Source organism: Phascolarctos cinereus, unplaced genomic scaffold, assembly GCF_003287225.1.
Source record: "Phascolarctos cinereus isolate Bilbo 61053 unplaced genomic scaffold, phaCin_HiC Scaffold_2;HRSCAF=192, whole genome shotgun sequence".
Lineage (NCBI taxonomy): Eukaryota > Metazoa > Chordata > Mammalia > Diprotodontia > Phascolarctidae > Phascolarctos > Phascolarctos cinereus.
The window spans coordinates 141,339,720-141,362,259 of record NW_027555625.1 but is presented as its reverse complement, the minus strand read 5'-3'; the positions used below and the strand labels follow the sequence as shown (position 1 = coordinate 141,362,259).

The 22,540-nt window shown below is 45.9% G+C and overlaps 1 protein-coding gene and 1 long non-coding RNA gene across 2 annotated transcripts; one reads left to right on the top strand and one right to left on the bottom strand.

Moving 5' to 3' along the window:
* Positions 1-66: 66 nt before the first annotated feature.
* CUNH8orf58 (chromosome unknown C8orf58 homolog) lies at positions 67-9,322 on the bottom strand. The gene is made up of 7 exons (XM_078149646.1): positions 9,200-9,322; positions 4,937-5,424; positions 4,351-4,497; positions 3,776-3,878; positions 3,469-3,581; positions 3,107-3,218; positions 67-1,532 (listed from the first exon to the last, which is right to left on the bottom strand). The coding sequence occupies exons 1-7, from the start codon at positions 9,246-9,248 to the stop codon at positions 1,426-1,428; spliced, it is 1,119 nt and encodes a 372-aa protein (XP_078005772.1). The 5' UTR covers positions 9,249-9,322; the 3' UTR covers positions 67-1,425.
* LOC110200430 (uncharacterized) lies at positions 8,585-22,483 on the top strand. Its single transcript, XR_002322251.2, has 3 exons — positions 8,585-8,730; positions 10,138-10,242; positions 21,141-22,483. It is a non-coding gene; the product is annotated as an uncharacterized LOC110200430 (long non-coding RNA).
* Positions 22,484-22,540: the final 57 nt, after the last annotated feature.

Here is a 22,540-nt window from a genome sequence, read left to right as displayed (position 1 = left end):
CCACCCCAGGCAGTCCCATCATCCTTCTCAGTCACACATATTCCTCTCACTTCCAGAGTTCCCACATCCACGACACACCTCTCCCTTTATTAGGTTTATAAATCTAGAAATGAAAGGAATCTCTGAAATTATCTAGTTCAGGGGTGGGGCCTGGAGGCCACATGTGGCCCTCTAGGTCCTCAAGTATGGCCCTTTGAATCCAAACTTCACAGAACAAATCCTTTTATTAAAGGGATTTGTTCTGTGAAACCTAGTTCAATCCCCCTCATGTTAAAGATAAGTAAAATGATACCCAGAGAGGGTCTTGTCCATGTGATTTGTCCATGATCAAAATGGTAATAAATGAACCCAAGTACTCAACCTCCAATTCCAACTGTACCACACTGCCTCTGCTGTGCCTTTCTATCCACGTTTCCTCCCCATTCTGAAGTGAGCCTCTTGGAAGTATCTTCAACTAACATGAGATCCAAAGAAAGCTGTGATGCCCTGACTTGAAGGGTCCTCCCAACCTGGAGATGCTGTGCTGCGTGAAGATCACCACCTGAACAGGACAGGTCAAGGATCCAAGGTTCCACAGAGTGAGCACTTAATACATGTATGGTGAGCTGAATTGAGGTATGATCTCTCCAGAACAGTGAAGGAATGCTCCCTTTCTTCTCCCACCTCAAAGATCAAAAGTCTAATCAGCCCCCATGGGAAGGCAGGGGCTGATACAACAGCCAGCTCACACTGACGCCTGTATATATTATAAACACATAATATACATCTACAACAGGATGCACAGGGCCTGTGGGGTCACAGCACCACACATGCTTCACACAAAGGCACAACAAATAAGTTAGTTCACATCATACAATCCTAAGGATTTCTGACAATGGGCAAGAGCTAGGACAGAAAGCACTTTGGCAGGAGACACTTCAGTCCAAAGAACCCCACCTCTACTGCAGTCCTCCTCCAGCCCTTCATCATGACCTTGAGCCTTGACCCTTGACTCTTGAAGACTGGAAGTGGAGCCCAAGATCTGGTCAGTCTTAGCAAGCTAGAAAGGCTTCAAGGACAGGCCTAGTGATGGACTGTGTGTCTGTCGTCCAAGGTCAAAGAAACTCATCAACACCTTGGTCACAGGGCAATGGAATTTTTCAACTGCAGCAACTCAAGGAAGAGGGTATATCAAGTTATAGAAGGGTTTTGATCAGTGGAGGATTGACGGAATGAATTATGGCTCCCTGAGGTATCCAAAAGCTCCACATTCCAGAGATCTTGAAGGGGAGAGATCCAGCTCTCACATCACGGAGCCCACTCCAAGCTACTAGTCATGGCAAGGAACAGCGTAAGCCCAGGTAAAGGCTGTTGCATTGAAGGGATGCTGCCCTACCCATGATGTGCCAGGCACGGAGAAGAAAGGACTTTGGCATGTAGGACGGTTCAACAGACTGAGAAGTTCTTGGCTCGATGCTTCTTTGCCACCAAACTTGGCATAAAGGCCCTCCGTTGAGGGTAATGCAGGGGACCTTCTGGGAGTTCCTCTGAATCTCTCCTGTAAAGAAAGGAGGTGGGTGTCAAGTGAGAAAGGCACAACTGCAATACTTTCACCCAGGCGCATGTGTTCAGCATGTCACTTAAGCGATGGGGCAAAGGAATGCCTAGTCCCTATCTTATTGTCAAGAAAGGGAAACTGAGGCACGGGCTGATAAATTGAGGGTCATTCTGAGTGATATCATTTTATAATAGAATAAATACTGGAGTGAGCATCAAGAGACCTGGATTCTAGTCTTAGCTCAGCTCAGGAGAGTCATAGAAAGAACTGGACTTAGAATCAGAAACAAATGGATTCAAAACCTTCCCGTGAAACCAGCCATGTGACCGTGATACTCTGTGAGCTCCGGTTTCCTCACCTGTAAAAGGGGGATCATATTATGATATTTCACTTTTTTGTTGTTTTTGTTTTTGTTTTTTTAGGTAATTGGGGTTAAATGACTTGCCCAAGGTCACACAGCTAGTAAGGATACTTACTTCACTTTAGAAGCCATTTCACAGAGCTGTCGTGAGCCTTAAATTCAATGATGTATATAAACTTTAAAACGTCTCTCATCATCATCGTCATCAATCATCATAGCTAACATTTCTACAGAGCTTACTATGTGTCAGGCACTGTGCAAAGCACTTCTTACAATTATTATCTCATTTGATTTTCAAAGCAACCCTGCAAGGTTGGTGCTTTGATGAGCCCCATTTTACAAATTAGGAAACTGAGGCAAACAGAGGTTGACTGACTTGCCCCAGGGTCACACAGCTGCTAAGTGTCTGAGGCTGGATTTGAACTCAGGTCTTCCTTCCTTCCAGGCCCAGAGCTCTAACCACTGCATCACCTTGTTGCCACATCATTATCTTTATTCTTAATCTTATCACTCTTCTCATCTTACATTCAATGGAGTTTAGACAGTCTAAAGATAAGTTGATATCCTACTATCATTCTTTATGTTTATTATTCAGATCACCATCATCATAAGGCATCTAGGTAGCACAGTGGATAGAAAGCCACCCTGTTTGCCTCAGTTTTCTCATCTGTAAAATGAGCTAAAGAAAGAAATGGCAAATCACTTCAATATCTTTGCCAACAACCCCCCCACCCCCCCACCCCACCCCCCGCAAAGAAAAAGATGTCACTGAGAGTTGGACATGACTGAAATCATTGAACAACAACCACAAATCGTCATCATTATCATCATCACCAACATTCTCTGACCCTGTTTCCTCATCTGTAAGATGGACTCACGTTTGATCTTCAGTAAGGGGCTTACTCATTTACTCAATCCTCATTTTATACATTAAGAAACTAAGGCTCACAGAGTAGTCCAGAGTCACACAGCTAGTTAGGTATGTGAGCCAGGATGCAAACCCAGGCCATCCTAATTCTGAGACCAGTGCACAGGTCACTAGGCCGGACTACCTCAGACAATTTGTAAGGTCCCTTCTAGCTACAACATGCTCTGGAAAGAAGCAATTGGCTACAGACTCCAGGGACCCTAGCTTCTCTAGTCTCTTTCTTTTCTGTTCTCCTTTCTAACCTCCATTGTCCAACTGATCCCTGTCCCCATTTCAAGACTTACCTGGGGGAAGGGGGGATCTTGAGCAACAGAAGATTCAGAGGCATGAGGGCTCTTCCATCGGATCCTGTTGATCAAAGCTTTGACTTTGTTCCAATGAGATAGAGTATTCTAAATAGGAGAAAAGGTGAGGCATGAAGACCCACTCAGCTATAGTGGTAAAGTTGACCCTTACCATGGTCAGTGAGGACCCACCCTCCCCAAATCTAGAACCTTACCAACATTCTATCTCCTTAAGTCCTTTGCCCCACAGGACCTCCCATTCCTGATACTCCTTTTACAAGGAGTTTCTAATATTGACCTTCCCGCCCTGAGGCCCTCCAGTCCCGTTGGTTTGCTCCTAGCAATATGGAGCACCTACCCTGTGCCCTCGGTAGGATGGGATTGTGTGGGCAGCCCCCGCTGGTGCCTCTAGCAAATTTGGTGTGCTCACACTATGCACCTCTGCCCGTCGAGGCAGGGCTGACTCTTCCACTGTGAAGAAAGGGACTTGGGTTAACCTGGGCAGGGAAGAGGAAGCCACTGGATTAATAATCAAGGCACCTGAGGGCAGGGTTATGGGTGTTTGAAGCCAAAAAGACCGGCTGTGTGCCGTAGAACAGATGAATGGCAAATGAAGTTTCAGGGAACCAGGAAGGAAAAAAAACGTCCAGCAAGTTGTCATTTACCTGTCTTTTCCACTGGATTCTGAAATTCCTGAAGCCCCAGCATGGAAGAGGATCGAGGGTGAAAAGGAACAAGCCCTGAGTTCTCATTCTTCTCTTCTTGGCCCTGCACCAGGGAGAGACAGAGACCTGTGACCTCATCGGCGAGGGGACTCAGTCCAACACTGCACAGCCAGACAAATCCCTACTTGCCCGTCCAATGAAGAACTGGCATTTATACAGCACTTGATGGCTCGTACATACATTAACTCATCTGACCCCCTTAGCAACCCTATTAGGTAAGGACAAGTGGTATGATTATCCCCATTTTACAGAAAAGGTAACAGAGGCTCAACAAAATTCAATGACTTTCCCAAGGCCACAGATCTAATCAGTAGCAGGAGCAGGATTAAAACCCAGGACTTCTTGACTCTGAACCTACTGCTCTTTCCAATACAATGTAGGTTGCTATCCAGAACTAGAGTTGGCCCCATTCCTGACATGCTCCTCTACCTCCCTCCCTGAAACGTGCCCTGCCACACCAGGCCTCAGGGTCCTGTGGCATCCCCCAGTGCCTGTTTTTCTCAGTCGTCACTCACAGTTGGCATCTGCTGGCACTGCTCTTGGAGCTGTAGATGAAACTGTTGGAGCAGGGCCATTCGCTCCAGCATCAAGCACAGGTGCTCCAAGTATCGAAGCCCCTGCCCTGGGAGGCAAGCCCAGGCATCAGACTCAGAACCCACTACCTGTAGGACATAGCAGGATGTGGTGATTAGATCCACTTTCCTCTCCTTGGGCCCCCAGTTAGAGGGAAGGAAGCTTTCAGGGAAAGGAAGGGAGAATGAGAGTGTGGGGAGCCAAGCCTTGGATAAAAGACTCCTGCCAAACAGCATTCCCCACCCCCATTCCACCACCCCAGCCTGAGCCAATATCAGGAGGAACCTGTGCCCCTGCCCACCCACTCTTTGGGGAGGTTGCAAACAACCCCAGCTACCTGTCGAGTCATGAAGCTATGCCAGCACCTACCAATTAGGATCAGGAAATGCCTGAGAGCAAGCTCCACCGCAAGAAAGTTTCAGAGAGAAGAAGGTGGGAATTAAGAAGGCCATGGGGGGAGGGGGGGTCTCCTGCATACCCTCCTCCATTGGCAACTCTCCCCTGACATCTCCTTCTTCTGGTACTCACCAGAGACTCTGCTGGGCTCAGCTGGGAGCCAACCTCTGCCTCCGCGGCGCCACTCTGATCTCCGCTGATTTCTGGAGACGCCTCAGGGCCCTGCTCACTCCGCTTCCGATGCTTCCGATACTTGGGTACCGTAGTAGATGAAGATCGAGGCCAGAGGGACCTCGCCACCACTTGCTCTAGTTTCTGGCTGGCCAGGAACCGGTCTAGGTCTGCAGGGGGTTCCATAGTGACAGAGGCCAGCTTGGGCCTCCCACTCAGCTCCAAGCTTGAAGAGCCAAGATCAAAGCCAGGAGGGGTGGTAGGAGGACTTTCCCCTCCCCCCATTTCCACCCCAGAGTCCCTTGAAGCCTGTTCCCTGGAGCCTCTCACCATGCAGTCATCATCCTGGGGCTCAGCAGAGGCTACCCTGGGCATGTCATGAACACGAAGATAGATGCTCTTAGCGCCAAGCACCACACAGCCACCCAGAGGCTCCTCACAACCACCATCTGCCAAGGAAAGATGGCATCAGAGACCATACGCGCTCCCACCCCCGAGACTCCAGGACCAAACAACATTCCCGTAGGAAGGTGTGTCCCCAGAGGAGTGGGCGAGGGAGGAACTGCTCAGGGCGATACTAGGAAGAAGTCAGGTGAGATCACAGCGTCTCAGAACTGGTAGGGACTTCAGAGGTCATTAAGTCAAGAAGATGTGTGGACAGGAAGTACCTCTACAACATCTCTCACAGGTGACTGACCAGCCTCAACCAGAAGACCACCAGTCATGGGGAACTCACTACCTTTCCCTTCATTGTTCCCAGTTCCAATCCCTCTTCCCCCCCCCATTCACACACACACCCCCCCTCACACACTGTTGTCCCCAGTGGAATGGGAGCTCCTTGCGGGCAGGATCTGTTTTTTGTTTTGTCTTTATATTCTCAGCTCCTAATCATGGTGCTTTGTTCGTTTGCCACCCTTAATAAATGCTTGCTGGATCAGACTGGATTACATCAACGAACAAACACTTTTTAAGGATTTACTACCTGCAGGGCACTGTGCTAAACTCTGGGGATGCAAAGACAAAAGACGAAACAGTCCCTGCCCTCAATGAGCTTATATTCTATTGGAGGCACTAACATGTACATATGAATATATGCAAAATAGATTCTAAATAGATAGAAGGTGATTTGGGGCTGCTGTTCATTCATTTCTGACTCTCCACAACCACGTTTGGGGTTTTCTTGGCAAAGACATTGGAGTAGTTTGCCATTTCCTTCTCCAGCTCATTTTACAGATGAGGAAACTGAGGCAGAGTTAAGTGACTTGCCCAGGGTCACATAGCTAGTGAGTGTCTCAGGCTACATTTTAACTCAAATCTTCCTGCCTCCAGGCCTTGTGTTCTATCCACCTAACCACCTCGATGCCCCAATTTGGGGGAGGGAGATGTTAGTAGCTGAGCAGATCAGGATTGTAGCTAAAGTGCTTTTATCCACAGGGATGAGAGGGGGAGAAAGAGAGATTGTAGAGTCCAGGGCTTATCCTAGCAGAAGAAGAAACTCCATTGGCCTTTTCAGCCAGAGCTTTAAATCACAGGTTCTTAACCTGGGGTCCACAGATCCCCAAAGGAGTCTGAGAATAGATTTTGTGAACTTGGATAGCCCTATCCTGATCAGCTAGAAAGCCCCTTCACCAGATTCTCACCAGCACCGTACAGAACTGAGGAGAAAGAGGCCAACCAGTCCTACCCTCAGGTCCATGGGTGCTGATTTGAGGATCCCAGATCTCCTCACTTGAATTCCTTTACAGACAACTGGCACAGTCTAAGGCACTGGCTCACAAATTTCTCTGTCTCTGGACCATTTTGTAGGACAAAGTACCCTTTGACTACCTATACTGCCTACCATGAAAAAAAAATCATCCAAGCTAATGAGAAGACTATCACTACTTTCAGTTAGACACCACTGAGACGATGCCTGTTTTCTTAAAAAATATTTTTGTCCAGATCTATGACTGATAGCCATAGAGAACTGCCGGGGAGAATCTGAGAAGTCAGTTACTACAAGTGTGTTGGTGGTGGCAGAACTTAAGCCCGGGACTTCCAACTTCAAAGCTGGCCCTCTATCCACTTCACCATGCTAAGGTGTCCCTCTTTAAATTAAGAGTATGCCCAGGACAGTTAGGTGGCACGGTGGATAGAGCAGCAGTCCTGGAGTCAAGAGGACCTGAGTTCAAACGTAGCCTCAGACACTTACTAGCTGTGTGACCCTGGAGTAAATGAATGCATATTTTAATACTTCAAAGATGCACTTATTCCCTTGAATGAACACAAATTGAAACCCCTTTATACATAGGACTGTCTTCATGTGTTGCTGGGGCCAAAGAATTCAATTGGTGATCAACACTTAACCGGGCTGGTCCTCAGATGACAGAGTTCCTAGTTCAAGGGTCACCCCTACACCAAGATCAGGTATCAGAATATAATTATAATAATAAATAGCATTTATAAGAGCTAGAGGAGGAAATGGCAAACCACTCCAGTATCTTTGCAAAGAAAACCCCAAATGGGGTCATGAAAAGTCAGACACCAAAAAACAAAAAGCTCTTTATACAGCATTTTAAGGAATGCAAATCATTTTATAAATATTATATCATTTTATCCCCTGGGAGGTAGGGGATCATTATTATCCACGTTTTACAGATGAGCAAACTGAGGCAGAGGTTAAGTGACCTAGTCAGAGTCACATTGCTGAGTAAGTTGTCTTAAGGCACAACTTGAATTCAGCTCTTCCTGACTTCAGGACCAGTGCTCTATCCTCTGTGATGCCTGATGGCCATATGACTATCATTCTAGTATGATATATACTATAGTACGCTATATAGTATGATACATACGACATCATACATATAGTATATATTATACACCCATCGAATCATCATAGATTTGGAGCGGACCTTAAAAGTCACCTAGTGAACCCCCTCATTTTACAGATGAGAAAACTGAGGCTTAGAGCCACAAAATGATTTGTCCAAGGTCCCATAAGTAGGAAAGGGCAGAGCTTAGATTTGAACCCAGGTCCTGTGACTAAATCCAGCACTGCTTCTACCGCATCACACTAGACACCAAGAGAGGTTTGCAAATACATTTATGCATTCTCCGGAAACATAACTATAGACAAAATCTCATTACAAACATTACCGCTGGGTAAGACCAAAGCATGAATCATTGGACATTCCCCCCTCCCCCCACCATTCTCAATCCCCAGTCTGTATACTGTACATACAATTATCCCCTTACCATCGCTTCTAAAATATGTTGTTTATATTTCCTGTCTTCCCTTACGGTTTCGGAATGCTTGGTGGGTTTGGGGGCGGAGAGGGAAGAGGACAGGGTTTGCTCACCCTGGTTGGAAGGTCTGGGCTGCCAGGATGGTGAAAAGGGCGCTCGCTGCAAAAGATGCTTTCTGTCCCAAGCTGTGAGGGGAGGTCGGCACGAAAGCCGAACGAAAGCTTTGGCACACAATCAAGCGCGATTATGAATGAGAGCAATTAAGACAAGTGAAGAACCCTGGAGCTCCCACCCAGCCCACATGGTCCCAAGGCCAAGGGCGGCAGCCAAGGGGGAGGGGAGCGGGGAGTAGCGCAGAGCACTGAGGAAGCATACATTCCTAGCCCTGCAAAGTAAAAGAAGCCCTTCCAAGAGAAGAGGGGTGGGTGGGTTTTTAGTCCGCAGCTCGCAGAGTTGTTTATTTTTCTAATTAACACCAAGTTAAGGTGGGGTCAGAGGAAATTCCGTTCGGAAATGTTCGCTTGGGGCAGGTAAGCAGAATTTAAACTTAGAGCGGGGTGGGGGTGGATAAAGGTGGGATGAAAAGGGGGGAGAGGGCTAGCTCCATAAATCTAGATAGGTCTAATCTGAAACTGGGTCCACAATATGGTGGGAGTCTCGAGACCAGGGGTTCTGGGGCGGGGCACAGGGTTCCTCGGGAATGCGCCCTGGGCGAAGGGAAGCGCGTAACCGTGGTCCGGGGGAAGGGGGCAGGGTACCTGACGTGCCCGGGGAGAAAGTCTCATCCGAAGGGAAGACAGGAGCAGGACAGATGGGATCATCAGACGTTAAATCGGGAGGTGAGGGGACCGCCTCCGCCCCCTAGCCCCCAGCCCCAGGAGCGCTCCTGGAACGCCCCAGGAGTGCTCCAGGAACTCTCCGGGGCGCAGACATCTAGGGGAGAATCCCAGCGCCGGCTCGGACTCCCCGCCCTGGGGCTGGGGCAGGTTCGTAACTCACCCTGGCGGCCAAGCGGCTGTAGGGTGAAGACCCGCCGCCTCCCCAGCATGGCCTGGCTCCGAGCGTCTGAAGGAGCAGCTGCAGCCCTGGAGGAGGACAGAGAGCCCTGCACCGGCCCGGAGCCCCCACTCCCCTCCCAGCCCCGCAGCCCGGACAGGGCGCGGCTCTGGGACACTCCTAGCCTAGGAGGGCTGGGGGGAAGGGGAGGGGGGAGAAGGTGGGGAAGAGAAGGAGGAGGCCAGGATTGGGGGAAAGGAGGGCGAGGCGAATGCGATGAACTGCAGTGGGACTGCTGAGGTCCCCTCTGGCTTAAGGGGAGGATTGGGGACAGGTGGGGGAAATGTGAGCCCTAAGCAACTGGGGTGAGGGGGTGGGGTGGGGTGCCTGTGGATGAATGAACCAGAGGAGGGAAGAGCGAGGTGGACTCGGCATTAAACCCTCTGGTTCTCCCCTCCAGCCCTCTTGACTAATCCTGGCTGGGAAAGGAGATAAGGGCATTCCGACAGTTTGGTTTCCCACTCCCTCAGCTAGCCAGAAAGCTTACAAAGATGAAAGCGGGACTGAAATTGGAACTCAGAAAACCAGACCCAAAGTGGGGGGTGGGAGGCAGTCTGGTAGGGGAGGGGAGCCTACCAATCATACTTCCCTATCCACTATCCTCTCCCTGGGCCTCAGTGTCCTAAGCTGTAAAACAGGAGTGCTAGGCTGTTCTGTCCCCCCTCTAGATTACAGTTCCAAGTTAAATATACGGGGGAAGAGATGGGATCTATGTAAAGAGAAGGAAGCCTATAGTTCCTTGTGGTTGTAGAGGAAAGGTTGTGACCTCCAGGAGGGTAGAGTGTGGTAACACATATTTCCTTCCAGCCTCAGCACTGGCGTTTGCAGAAAATAGGCATTTACTAAATGACCTGAATAAATGTCTTAATGTCATTCTTCAGAGTCAGAAGACCTGCCGGTCTCGGATCTACCCAGGTATGGAATGACCTAACACTGTAAAATGGAGATAATGACAACACGGGCCTGTACTCCCTTAGAGGAATGTGGTAAGCATTAATTGAGATCGATACACATATGCAAAGCATTATTCTTATTTTTAGGCCAAGTCAAAACTCCACTCTATTCCTTTTCCCCTTGGAAAATATAGATTTTGGGAGAAATAGATCCTACTAAGGAGAGAAGAAATGTCTTTTCCAGGCAGTGCTGGCATTGATCCAGTCTAAAGCCAGAAGGGCTAAAGGGGGACCAGCACCCCAATCTGTAGCTATAAATTAGGGGTAAAGCTACAGAGAGACCTCCCTCAAGTCTCACTTTTATTCCCTCTCCACCCATTCCCTTTCCCATTCCAAGAAGCAGATTGTTGGAGTGGGTGAGAGAGAGGAGATACCTAAGTCAAGAACAGAGTTCACTCCCTCCTCTCTCAAGAAAGGAAGAAAAAAAAAAAGAAAATCCCTCAGAAGTAGATAAGGGAGGGAATGGGACTGTAAGATGCCTGCCCTGAATCTGGGGAATGTGAGGATAGATTCCTAGAGGGGCCCAGCTGTCTCTGTGGTGACTGTGGGTCAGGAATGTGGCCAGCCGAGAACAGGAAGCTCAGGGCCTGCAGGAATGCAAGTCTTAGGCACAGGCTTTGTGTGTGCCTCAGACAGGCTTCCTCTAACCTGCCCAAGCCCCTCCCTAACTTCCCCAGAAGTGAAAAAAGACCAGATTCCTCTACCCTTACTACAACCACGGCTCCTCAGGAAGCTAAGGAAAAAGAGGAGACCTCTTCTTTGGGACCCTTGGGAGTCTGTTTGATTGGCCTTACCCCTTAATTCACTTCCTTCTCCCAAACCAAACCCTCCACGCCCCCAGCCAGTCCTTACTTACCTTCTTAACCTAGGAATGGTTCCTAACGATGCCCAAATCAGAAGCTTCAAGGCATGCCCATACTTCTTCGATGCTTAAAGGTCAAGACCCCCTGAACATTCCAGGGACATACCTAGATCTCCCCGAACTTTGCTTCACCCATCTCATCCAGCCGTCCCTCGATAAACCAAGACCTTGTTCCTGCTCTGAGAACAGTAACAGAATCCATAGTCCTTTGCTGGTGGAAAGGGCATGGTGGTTGACTGTCCTGTGGCTCCATTCACAAGTCATGAGAATCTCCAGTCCAAAACTCCCTTACATAGCCACTGATCTAGAATGCAAGCTCCTTGAGGGCAAGGTGTCAGAGTGGATAGAGGGCCTGGCCTGGAGTCAGGAAGGCTCCTCTTCCTGAGATCAAATTCAGCCTCAGACACTTATAAGCTATGTGACCTTGGGCAAGTCACTTAACCCTGTTTGCCTCAGTTTCCTCACCTGTAAAATGAGCTGAAGAAGGAAATGGCAAATCATTCCAGTATCTTTGCCAAGAAAATCTCAAACGGGGTCATGCAGAGTTGGGCACTACTGGATAACAGCAACAAAGTATAGTGCAAAAGTAGGAAGTGGTCAAGTTATTGAGATGCCAGATGATGTTAGATTTGATCCTGCAGGTAGTAAGGAGCTACTGGAGTGTATCGAGTAGGGAGGTGACATGATCAGCTCCGTGCTATAGGAATTTGGTAGCTGAATGAAGGATGGACTGGAGTGGGGAGAGACCTGTGGCAGGCAGACCCACCAGGAGGCTGTTGCAACAGTCCAGGTGTGAGGTGATGAAGGCCTGCACCAGACTGGGGCCAGTGTCAGAGGAGAGAAGGGCGTATATATAAGAGAACTGAGGTAAAAAGGGTTAAGGGATTTGCTCAGGGTCCCAAAGCTGGTAAAGGTCTGAGGTGAGATTTGAACTAGGGAAGATGAGTCTTCCCGACTCCAGGCACAGCGCTCTGTGCACTATGGCGCCACCTAGTGGCCCAAATAATTTATGCTAGAGCAGCACTGGTCTTGCTGCTCCTCCTGCAGAATACTGTTTCCCTACTCCCAGCTTCCAGTGACTGCTCGCATGCGTGGAATGCTCTTCCTCCTCACCCCCACCTCCTAGCTTCCTTGACTTCCTTCACAACTCAGTTTAAATCTCACCTTCTGCGGGAGACCTTTCCCAGTGCCCCTCACTGCTAGTGAGTTCCCTCTGAGATTACCTGCTGTTTACACTGTGTACATTTTGTCTGTACGGTTATTTGCGTGTTGACTCTTGTGAGAACATAGGCTCCTTGTGGGCAGGAGCCATGGTTTTGCCTCCTGTGTATTTTCGCCATTTAGACAGTGCCCAGCACGTTTTTTGCTGTTCTTCTGACATCGTCAGTCCCGTCGCACTCTCCGTGTCCCCGTTGGGGGTTTTCTTGGCAAAGATACTATAGTGGTTTGTCATTTCCTTAGGACTTAATAAATGCTTGCTGACTTGTGAAGACATGTATGATCTACTACTATAACAACTCAGAAACAGAAGCACAGTCTGCATAATGACTTTTGGAAGGGGCAGGGATTGGGGCGGCTAGGTGGCACAGTGGATGGAGCACTGGCCCTGGATTCAGGAGGACCTGAGTTCAAATGTGGCCTCAGATACATAGCACTTACTAGCTGTGTGACCCTGGGTAAGTCACAACCCCAATTGCCTAAAAAATAAAAGAAAAGGAAGGGGCAGGGAGGGGTCCAGCCCTGTCAAATGAGACTTTAGCTGAGACCAGAGGGAAACCAGAGAAGCCAGGATAGGAGGGGCAGAGTTCCAGGCATGGGGGACAGTCTGGAAAGAAGTCTGGAGTGAAAAATAGAGCATCAAGGGGCAGCTAGGTGGCACAGTTCCAAGAGCTCCAGCCTTGGAGTCAGAAGGACCTGAGTTCGAATTTGGCCTTAGACACTTGACACTTACTAGCTGTATGACCCTGGCAAGTCACTTAATCCTGATTGCCTCACCAAAAAAGCAAAAAAAAAAATTTTTTTTTAAATACAGCATCATGCCCAAGATCACAAGTGGGATTTGAACCTAGGTCCTCCAACCCAAGGACGGTGCTTGAGATAATAAATACATCCATAAATGTATACACATATACATAGATGAAAGATTATATACATATATAGATATAATCACAAACATATAGGAGAGGCAGTACTGTGTAATGGAGAGCACCTGGATTTACAAAGACCTGGATTCAAGTCCTACTTTTATGATACATGCTGGCTGTATGATGACCTTGAGCAAGTCTTGAGCATATATCCATGTATATATGTATGTATGTGTATATATATATATATATATATATATATATATATATATATATATATGTATGTATGTATCTATAATATTCAGGCATTTTCCAGTTGTTTCCGACTCTTTATGACCCCATTTAAGTTTTCTTGGTAACAATACAGGAGTGATTTGCCATTTCCTTCTCCAGTTTAACAAACATTTATTAAAACATTTATTACCATATGTGACACACACTGGATAAAAAAGACAAAAATGAAATCATTCTTGCTCTCAAGGATTTTAAATTCCATCTGGGGAAACAGCTGACACAGAGGTGGGGTGTCTCAAGCCTTGGTTAGTTTAAGCTATTGAAGTTTAAGACTTTTAGGACACCCTGTATAAGTATAAACAAAATATATACAAGATGAGTATTAGGTAATTTCTGGGGACAGGCCCTAGCAGCTAGGGGGAATTAGGAAAATCATTCTGTATGAGGGTGGTACTTGAGCAGAATTTTGAAGGAAGAGTCTTAAGAGATGGAAGAGAAGAAAGAGTGTATTTCAGGAATGGAGGACACAGCCTATGTAAAGACAGAGGCAAGAAGTGGAATGCTCCTTCGAGACTCAAGGAGGGCCCCTAGCACCTTGGGTGGTGCTCCATTGGAACTCCCAATACAGAGCTTATGGAAGACCATAGATAAAAACTGCGCAGGATGGAGAGGCACAGGTCACTAGAGAGAATGTCCACATTAATGAGATCACAGGTCATCTGGATAGACTATATCTTAAATTGTTCTCTACTTCATTGTTTTTTCTCCTCAAAAAGATTGTAAGCTACATAAGGAAAGGGATCCTATCATTTTTTTTTTTTTGGTATTGCTTAAAAGGCATAGAGCCGGGGTGATCAATAAATGCTTAGTGAACTGGAAGTAGGCCTCGAACAGCAGGTACATTAGTCATGAGCTGATGGCATACATCCAGTCTTTTTTAAGAGAAAACTTGGAAGAGGGCCTCCTTTTTCAGGAAAGGATAATTTATTTAATCTCATTCATTGAAGTCATTGTTTCATCAGCTTGGTAGCCCCACAGGTTCACCACTTGGCCTCTATCCTTAGATTCATTAAAAAAAAAAAACCAAACCCACAACACCTTAATGCTTTTGGAGTCTGTTGGAGAGATTATTACTCAAACTCCTTTTTGGCCCATCTAATTTAAATTGAAAGGAAGAATGGTAGGCCGACCTTAGAGTCGAGAAGACAAGAGTTGAAGTCCTGGCATTGGTATCTACTAGTTAGCTAGAAATTCAGACAGCAAAAAGGAGGATTGAGTGAGATATAGATATATAGCTATAGATATAGATACACATTTTTTTTAATCAAGGATGGGGGGTGGGGAGAGGAAGGAATAGAAGATACATGACATGTCACTCTAAGGCCAGCCCTGATTGATTATATTGAGGATATATGTAGAGATGAGGGGTGAGGGGGGCAGTCCTTCAGGGATCATCTTTGGTCTGTCCCTCTTCAAATGGATCCCAGCCTCAGTGAGGAGATTAGGGGTTGACTCTGCTTTCCCTGAAGGAAGGCTAGCTCCCATAGCTGCTTTGGTGGGGACAAAAGGGGAGTGGGGAGTAGGGTGAAAACTGCAGATAAGCCTGAAGCCTACCTGCCTAGCAGGCCTTCTCCCTCCCTCTATATCTTCCCCTCCCCATCCCCTTCACCCCTCACTGAAACAGAGCTTATGGGAAGAACTTAGATGAAACTGCACAGAATGGAGACGCACAGGTGAGTGGTTATCTGTATCACTGGAGGGGATGTCCACATTAATGAGATCACGGGTCATCTGGATAGACTGCATATCTTATATTGTTCTCTACTTCATTGTCTTTTCTCCTCAAAAAGATTGTAAGCTACATAAGGAAAGGGATCCTATGATGTATTCTCTGGTATTGCTTAAAAGGCATAGAGCTCCCCACATGCATGTTTCATGTTCCTGGAATGGTGCTTTAAGTATTAATTATACAGTGTGACAAGTCCTCCCCTTCCACACTCCCCCCCCCTTTTTTTCCTCTACCTCCTAAAACTGTCCCTGTAGCCTGCTTGCTTTATTATTTCTACTTGTGGTAATGAGCAAAGTACATTGTTAAACTTCTTCTCTAACAGAGGTATTACTGTAATGTTTGAAATTTGTCCCAAAAAAGTTTCAATTTTTCTTTTTTTCCCTATTTTATTTATTTGGGGGAGGGGCAATGGGGTTAAGTGACTTGCCCAGGGTCACACAGCTAGTAAGTGTTATGTGCCTGAAGCTGGATTTGAACTCAGGTCCTCCTGAATCTAGGGCCAGTGCTCTATCCACTGTGCCACCTAGCTGAGCCTTTTCCCTATTTTTTTAATTTAAAAAATTTTTTTTCTTTTTAAAATTTTTAATTTTTCAAAAAACCTTTTATCAAACTGAGTAACTGAATGATAGATGTCTTTATTTCTCCTTCTACGACGAGCATGTTGAATGTAATTGTGTTATGATCATTCCAGGATAACTCAGTTTTAAAATGCTACCTGTCTCAATTTCTGGAACAAGCCCTGGATTAGAGGCTGCTTTGACTTGTTGGTAAAATGTTGGGCCTGAATTCAGGAAGATCTGGGTTCAAATTCCACCTCTAATGCCTGGAAATTTAACCTCTATCTTCCTCACCCCAGGACCTAGAGATTTATTGGCAGAAAGAGCTCCTGAACAGAACCTTTCTTCACATAGACTGAAACAAGTTATTTTTTTCAAATCATCCATCATTCACCCTATTCAGAAACCTGATCTGCACATTCCATTGTAATGGGGTATCTTGCTAACCTATGTTCAAATAATTGAAGTATTCCCCCCTCCCCTTTTTTTTTTTTTGAGGCAAACAGGGTTAAGTGACTCACCCAGGGTCATACAGCTAGTAAGTGTCTGAGGCCAAATTTGAACTCGGGTCCTCCTGATTCCAGTCCCAAAGCTTTATCCACTGTACCACCTAGCTGCTTCATATCTATATAAAATGAGAATGATTAAACCATTCCTGCCTGAAGTGAAAAAGAAAAATCAGATGATCTTTTGAGGTGTGGAGAGAGCCTACTTTAGTGGAAAGAACACTAGAGGACCTGGGTTCTAATCTCACATCTACCACCGATTGCATGTCAGGTCTTTCTGGATCTCTCAGTGGTAAAAAAAAAAATGGAATTGGATTAAAGTTTTGAAGACTCTTTCTAGCTCTAAAACTCTGTGATCCCTTTTTGTTTTAAGATCTGTGATACTACCTGGAACTAATGTTTTAACTTAGCTATATTTCATGTAGCTGTAACCTGGGCTTCTAAACCCAAGATAGTTTCATCTCCCTCCATAAGCAAAATGAGACTTCTAATTGGTGGAGGTAAAGCTGATTTGATGCCCTGTGAGGGGCAGAGATAGTTCAAGAGCTTTTGGAAGAAGAGAGATTCTTCAAAAGAAGGGACACTCAGGGGCAGCTAGGTGGCAAAGTACCAGCCCTGAAGTCAGGAGGACCTGAGTTCAAATCCAGCCTCAGACCAAACACTTGACACTTACTAGCTGTGTGACCCTGGGCAAGTCACTTAACCCCAATTGCCCCCCCCAAAAAAAAGGCACTCATGATTCTAGACTTTTCAGGACATTATCTTGAAGAGATGGACACGTGTGGTTCTAGACATACTCTGGGGGAGTACGGTAAAGGAAAAAAGGCTTTGGAAACTGGAGACACGTAGAGAAAGCCGGTTTCTCAATGTGTCTCTGTTTTCCAGCTTGTGTCCCAAGAGACTTTACAGAAAAAATTTCCCTTTGAGTAAGATCTTGGTCACTCTTTTAGTTGGAGTTCAGATCTTATTTCTCTCCCAGCCAAACAGCTCAGTCACTCTTGTATTTTTCTGGTATATTTTAATAACTTCTTCAATTTCTGCTAGCTGTTTAGCTGGAATAAATGGGTTTACTCACTGTTCACTATTTGTGATGGTCTTTTATGTAACCAGCATTTGATGGGAACGGACCAAACTGTTGGGTATAAGTTTGACAGAGACCTCCACTTTAAGAGCAACCAGGGACTTTTGTTTTGAAACTATTATACCCTTAGGCCAGCCCCATTTGGAGCAAATAGATTTCATTCTAGTCTAGTACGCTCCTCCGGACACTGGATAATAGAACACCCAACCCCAGCTCTCCTTGGGGGAAATCACAGTCTCCCTTGGAAAAGGGTAAACCAGGTTCCAGAGATATCTATTCATGCTGCCCTTAAGCTGAATTTTAGACAATTCATGTAGAGATGTATGTCATACGTGGTTCTGCGCACAGTGTTAAAGATTTTTTTGGTATGGGAAACCCTTAGTGAGAAAAACCCTGCCTTTTACTTATTGTAAATTGAGTGATCAAATGACTTGCCCAGGGTCATATAGTCATTAAAATTTGAACCCAGGTCTTAAGGCCTCCCAAGGCCAGCTCTTAGCAGGATACCCCACTGCCTAATCTCTTCTGATGAAAAGAGCAGGACTATTTTTCTCTTAGATATTCTCCAACCAAATCCCTAAGACATTCACTCTCGGAGACCTCCAATTATTTGGAACTTTTTCCTTAAGTCAAATCAAGATCTGCCTGTCTTAACTGCTCCTAGTTAAGCCCTGTGAGACAAAGCCTAAGAAGTCTAATCAGATTCTTCTTCCATATGATAATCCTTCAAATACTTGAGTTGGTGGCTTCATGCTTCCTCACTGGTGCAGTGGAATGGAATCCCAAAGACCGGAGTGCAAATCCAGTCTCAGACACCTCCTGGCTGTGTGACCCTAGACAAGTCACTCTGCCTCATTTTCCTTATCTGTAAAATAGGGATGATAATAGCACCTAACTCCCAAGGTGGTTGTGAGAGTGAAATGAAAAGAATAAATGTATTTTTAAAGCATTATATAAATGCTAGCTATCATGATTATTATGTCCTATCTAAGGCTTTTTTCCTCTAGACTAAAAATACCCAGATCCTTTAATTGGTACTTATATGACAAAGCTTATAGTCCCTTTACCACCCTCATCACCCTCCTCTGGAGGGTGTCAACATCCTTCCTAAAACCTGGCACCTGAAGTTGTCCAACCTCTCCCAGTTCACAGAATCACAGATTTAATAATAACAGCTTTAATAATAATAACTTTAAGGTTTAAAAGCACTTTACAAATATCTCATTTTTATGCTCACAACAACCCTGGGAGGTTATTATAACCCCCATTTTACAGGCGAGGAAACAAGGCAAACAGGTTAAGTGACTTGCCTAGGGTCACAAAGAGCTAGTGTTTGAGGCTGGATTTGAACTCGGGTCTATCCCTGACTCCAGGACCAATGCTTTATCCACTGTGCTGACTATAATAGGAAGGATTGATACCAATATAGGCTTAAAGGCAAACTCTGAAAGATGTTGTTGTTTTCATTTTTTAATAAATCCCTGGGAGCGTATTCTATTGGGATTTGTCTCCTTTTCCTAAATTTGGAGGGCAGGAAAAACAATTCCAGTTTAATTGAGGTTACCAGTTCAGATCTGGATAATCATGTAGTATTTTCTGACTGCAGCATCTTTCTTCAGATTCATAATGAAGTCATTACTCTCCAGAAGCCATGGAAACCCTTGGCTTTGAATTTGAGACCTCGGGTTTTGTAAGATTGTAAGGCCAATATGTCAGCAGGATCTCCCTCATTCTCCTCAGTCACAACCTACCCCCTCCTCCACTCCTAGAATTGCTCTGCTTGGCCTCATGGACACAGGATTGGTGCAATTGGAATGTGGAGAGGAAATCTACAGGAAAGCTCCCTAAGAATTACAACTATCCAAAAAGTAAGCTGGCCTGCCTCAGGTGATAATTAGTCCTACAATACCAGAGGACTTTTATCTAAGACAGAAGTCCTGCCCAAGTGTGGGATGGACTCTTCAATCAGTCCATCGATTAGCATTTATTTAAGCACCTACTGTGTGCCAGGCATTTTATACTTTTGGTGATCCATTCCCATGGTGAGGGCCTCAAATCGTGAATGATATGCAGTACCATATGGGGGCAAGAGGTCTTGGATAGAGTTCCAAGAGTTTCTTCCTTGGGTACAATTTAAAGGTAGGGGTCATCTAATGATAAGAGTTTGCCAATACGTCACATGCCACCACTGCAGGATCTGAGATACAGCCCAGCTGTGAAGGGTTGGAGCTGGGTGGAGAATATATTCACACATCTTTTACTTAAGGACAGATTTGTGTACATTGCTACCTAATAAAATCATAATGGAACCTAAATTTGAGCCTTACTTAGCAAAGCCAGGTTTAAAAACTCATGCCTTTCCAGAGCAATTGCATTCTGTTTCCTCTTTGGCTTCAAGGGCTTTCTCACTGCTTTGTTAAAGGTTACCCAGGGAAGACTACTCAGGTCCCTCTCAGACTGGCTGGTAGAATGGAAGCTCCCTGAAGGGAAGGGTTGTTTCATTTTTGTCTTTGAATCTACAGTGCCTAGCACAATGCCAGTCACATAATAGACACGTTGTGGTTTAGTTATTTCAGTTGTCTCATTCTTTGTGACCCCATCTGGGGTTTTCTTGACAAAGATACTGGAGTGGTTTGCCATTTCCTTCTCCAATTCATTTTACCGATGAGAAACTGAGGCAGACAGGGTTTAACCCAGGGTCCCACAGCTAGTAAGTGTCTGAGGCCGGATTTGAACTCATGAAAATGAGTTCCTGATTCTAAGCCCAGTGCTGTATCCATTGTGCCACCTAGCAGCCCCTGTGAAGGAGGGGGAAAGGAGTAAGAGGGGAGGGGATAATGAATTATCATTAAATAATGAATGAATGAAAAAGCATTTACTAAGCACTGGATAGGTGACAAGCAAAAGTCTTTTCCAGCTTTACAATCTTCTGGGAAGTTGTTGGGGGGAGGGGAAAGGGGAGAAAGAAAATACAAAGAAATTACTTGAGCATGGGTATCAAAGTCAAGAACCTGGGTTCAAATCCCAGCTCTGCCACTTAATAGCTGTGCTGCCGTGGACAAGACATTTCCCTCCTCCTGCCTTAGTTTCTTCATTTGTAAAATGGAGGTCTAGGCTGAACGAGCACTAAGGTCCCTTCCCTCTCTTAAGTTTTGTGATGATCCCCTCCCCAACCCCCAGGTGAAAATGACCTCTCCATCCTCAGTTCCTGGGGCACCTGGCCAGTAACTCTCCTTTCAAAGGACCTCACTCTCCCTTGTGTCACAGCTCTTGCCAGAGGTGTCTTTCCCCTGTATCAATCTATAAGCTCCTTCGAGGACAGGGTCTTTGTTGTATCTGCATGGTGCCTAGGAAAGCAGGCTCTTAGGACCTGGGTTCCCAGCTCTCTGCCATTCACCTCTGGACCTCAGGCTCCTCACCTGTGAAATGAGGGGTTTAAGCTAAATGGTCTCTTTGGTCCCACTTACCTCTAAACCAATAATCATGATACACTGAGACTGTATTATACAAAGCTTTAAATATCGGAATGAGGTCTCGGGACTTTATTCTGTAGGCAATGGAGAGGCAGGAGACCATGACTTCTGTCCTTCCCTATCAAAGGAAGCTGGGCAACCATGGAAAAAATCGTTTAACCTCCCTGAGGCCATATGTTAAAAAAGAATAGTACCTACCGCCCGAGGATATTGTAGGGAAAGCATTTTGAAACCTGCGAAGCAATATAAAAGCATCAGCTGTTATTATCATGCACTTGTCCACTAATTAAAAGGCCTTTTTTTCTCTTTCCCTTCTCTCCCACCATACTACTAATCTGCCACCAGGTGGCGACAGATGGGCACATCTGAAACCAAGGTCAGATTTGAGCTGGAAGAGGTCTCAGAGGTCCTTGTCTAGACCAGCATTTTACAGGTGAGGAACAGGGAAGTTTAGTGACTTGCTCCAAGATCACAGAGGTAAGAAGTACCAGAAGCCAGATTTGCACCAGGTTACAAATTCAAATTCAACCAATAAAACCATAATACTTTTATGTAAAGGTAAAGCCCAATTCATGAGCACCTACTTCAACAACAGACGAAAGAATCCCCACAAAAAAGAGCAGATGTCAGTGCCAACAGCCCTCCCCACACAGGCAACCCGGGCAAAGCCCACAACACCATCACCCTAGACTCCAGCCAAAAAGGGGGCAAAGGCTCTCTGGCCCTGCTAGCCCTGGCTGCAGCCCTCTGGAGCTTTTTCTAGCCCTGATCCCAGAGTCACAACCAAGAACCATTTCATCTGGGACAACAGCAGTTGGATGGGAAGAAGTTGGGCCCAGTAACAACCTAAATCTGCAAGCAGATAGGGAAGGAGAAGACAGGACCCTATGGAGAAGCCTGATGATGGTGAGACCTTAGGAAGGAAACGAGGGGGTCATCCTGGAAAGAAAATCATGCTCCCCTCAAAAAAAAGCACTCCTCCCATCCTCAAGCTGTTCCCCCATGCCACTTACTTCTCTGCCTGGTCCTTGCATCTCTACAATACCAGTCACCTGGAAAGTTGGTGCTGTTATTCTGTGGGCAGCTGATGTCATGGGAGCCTGCTGCTTACCATAGGCCATACCCTGCTGCGTTCAGACCTACCTGCTCCCAAGCCCCAGGCGCTATTTTAAGGTCAGAGTAAGATCTGAGATTCCACTCAGCAAAATTTGAGTCCAGAGGGTGGCCCCGTAGTTATGTAGTTGCAAAGAACACTAGAACCTGGATCTGACTCTGTGTACCTTGGGCAAATTACTTAATCTCTCTGGACCTCAATTTCCTCCTCTGGATTAGCAAAATTGACCCCCCCCAAAATGGAAAATGACAAATATTGGGAGGGACAACAGGAAAACAGGCATGTTGAAGTACTGTTGGTAGGGCTGGGAACTGGTCCAGCTATTTTGGAAACCAATGTGGAACTATGCCCCTAAGTTACTAAACTGCATGTACCCTTTGACTCAGCTATACCATTGCTAGGCCAACATCCCAAAAAAGATAAAAAAGGATTTACGACATATTGTGAATGAAATACGTAGGTACAAAAACATGTACTGTATACAAAAACATTTATAGCAGATTTTTTTTTTGAGATGGCAAGGCATTAGAAGCTAATGGGTTATCCATAAATTGGGGAATGACTACATAAGTTATGTTCTACGAATGGAACAGAACACATTTGCTATAAGAAATGATGAAAGGAACTGTTT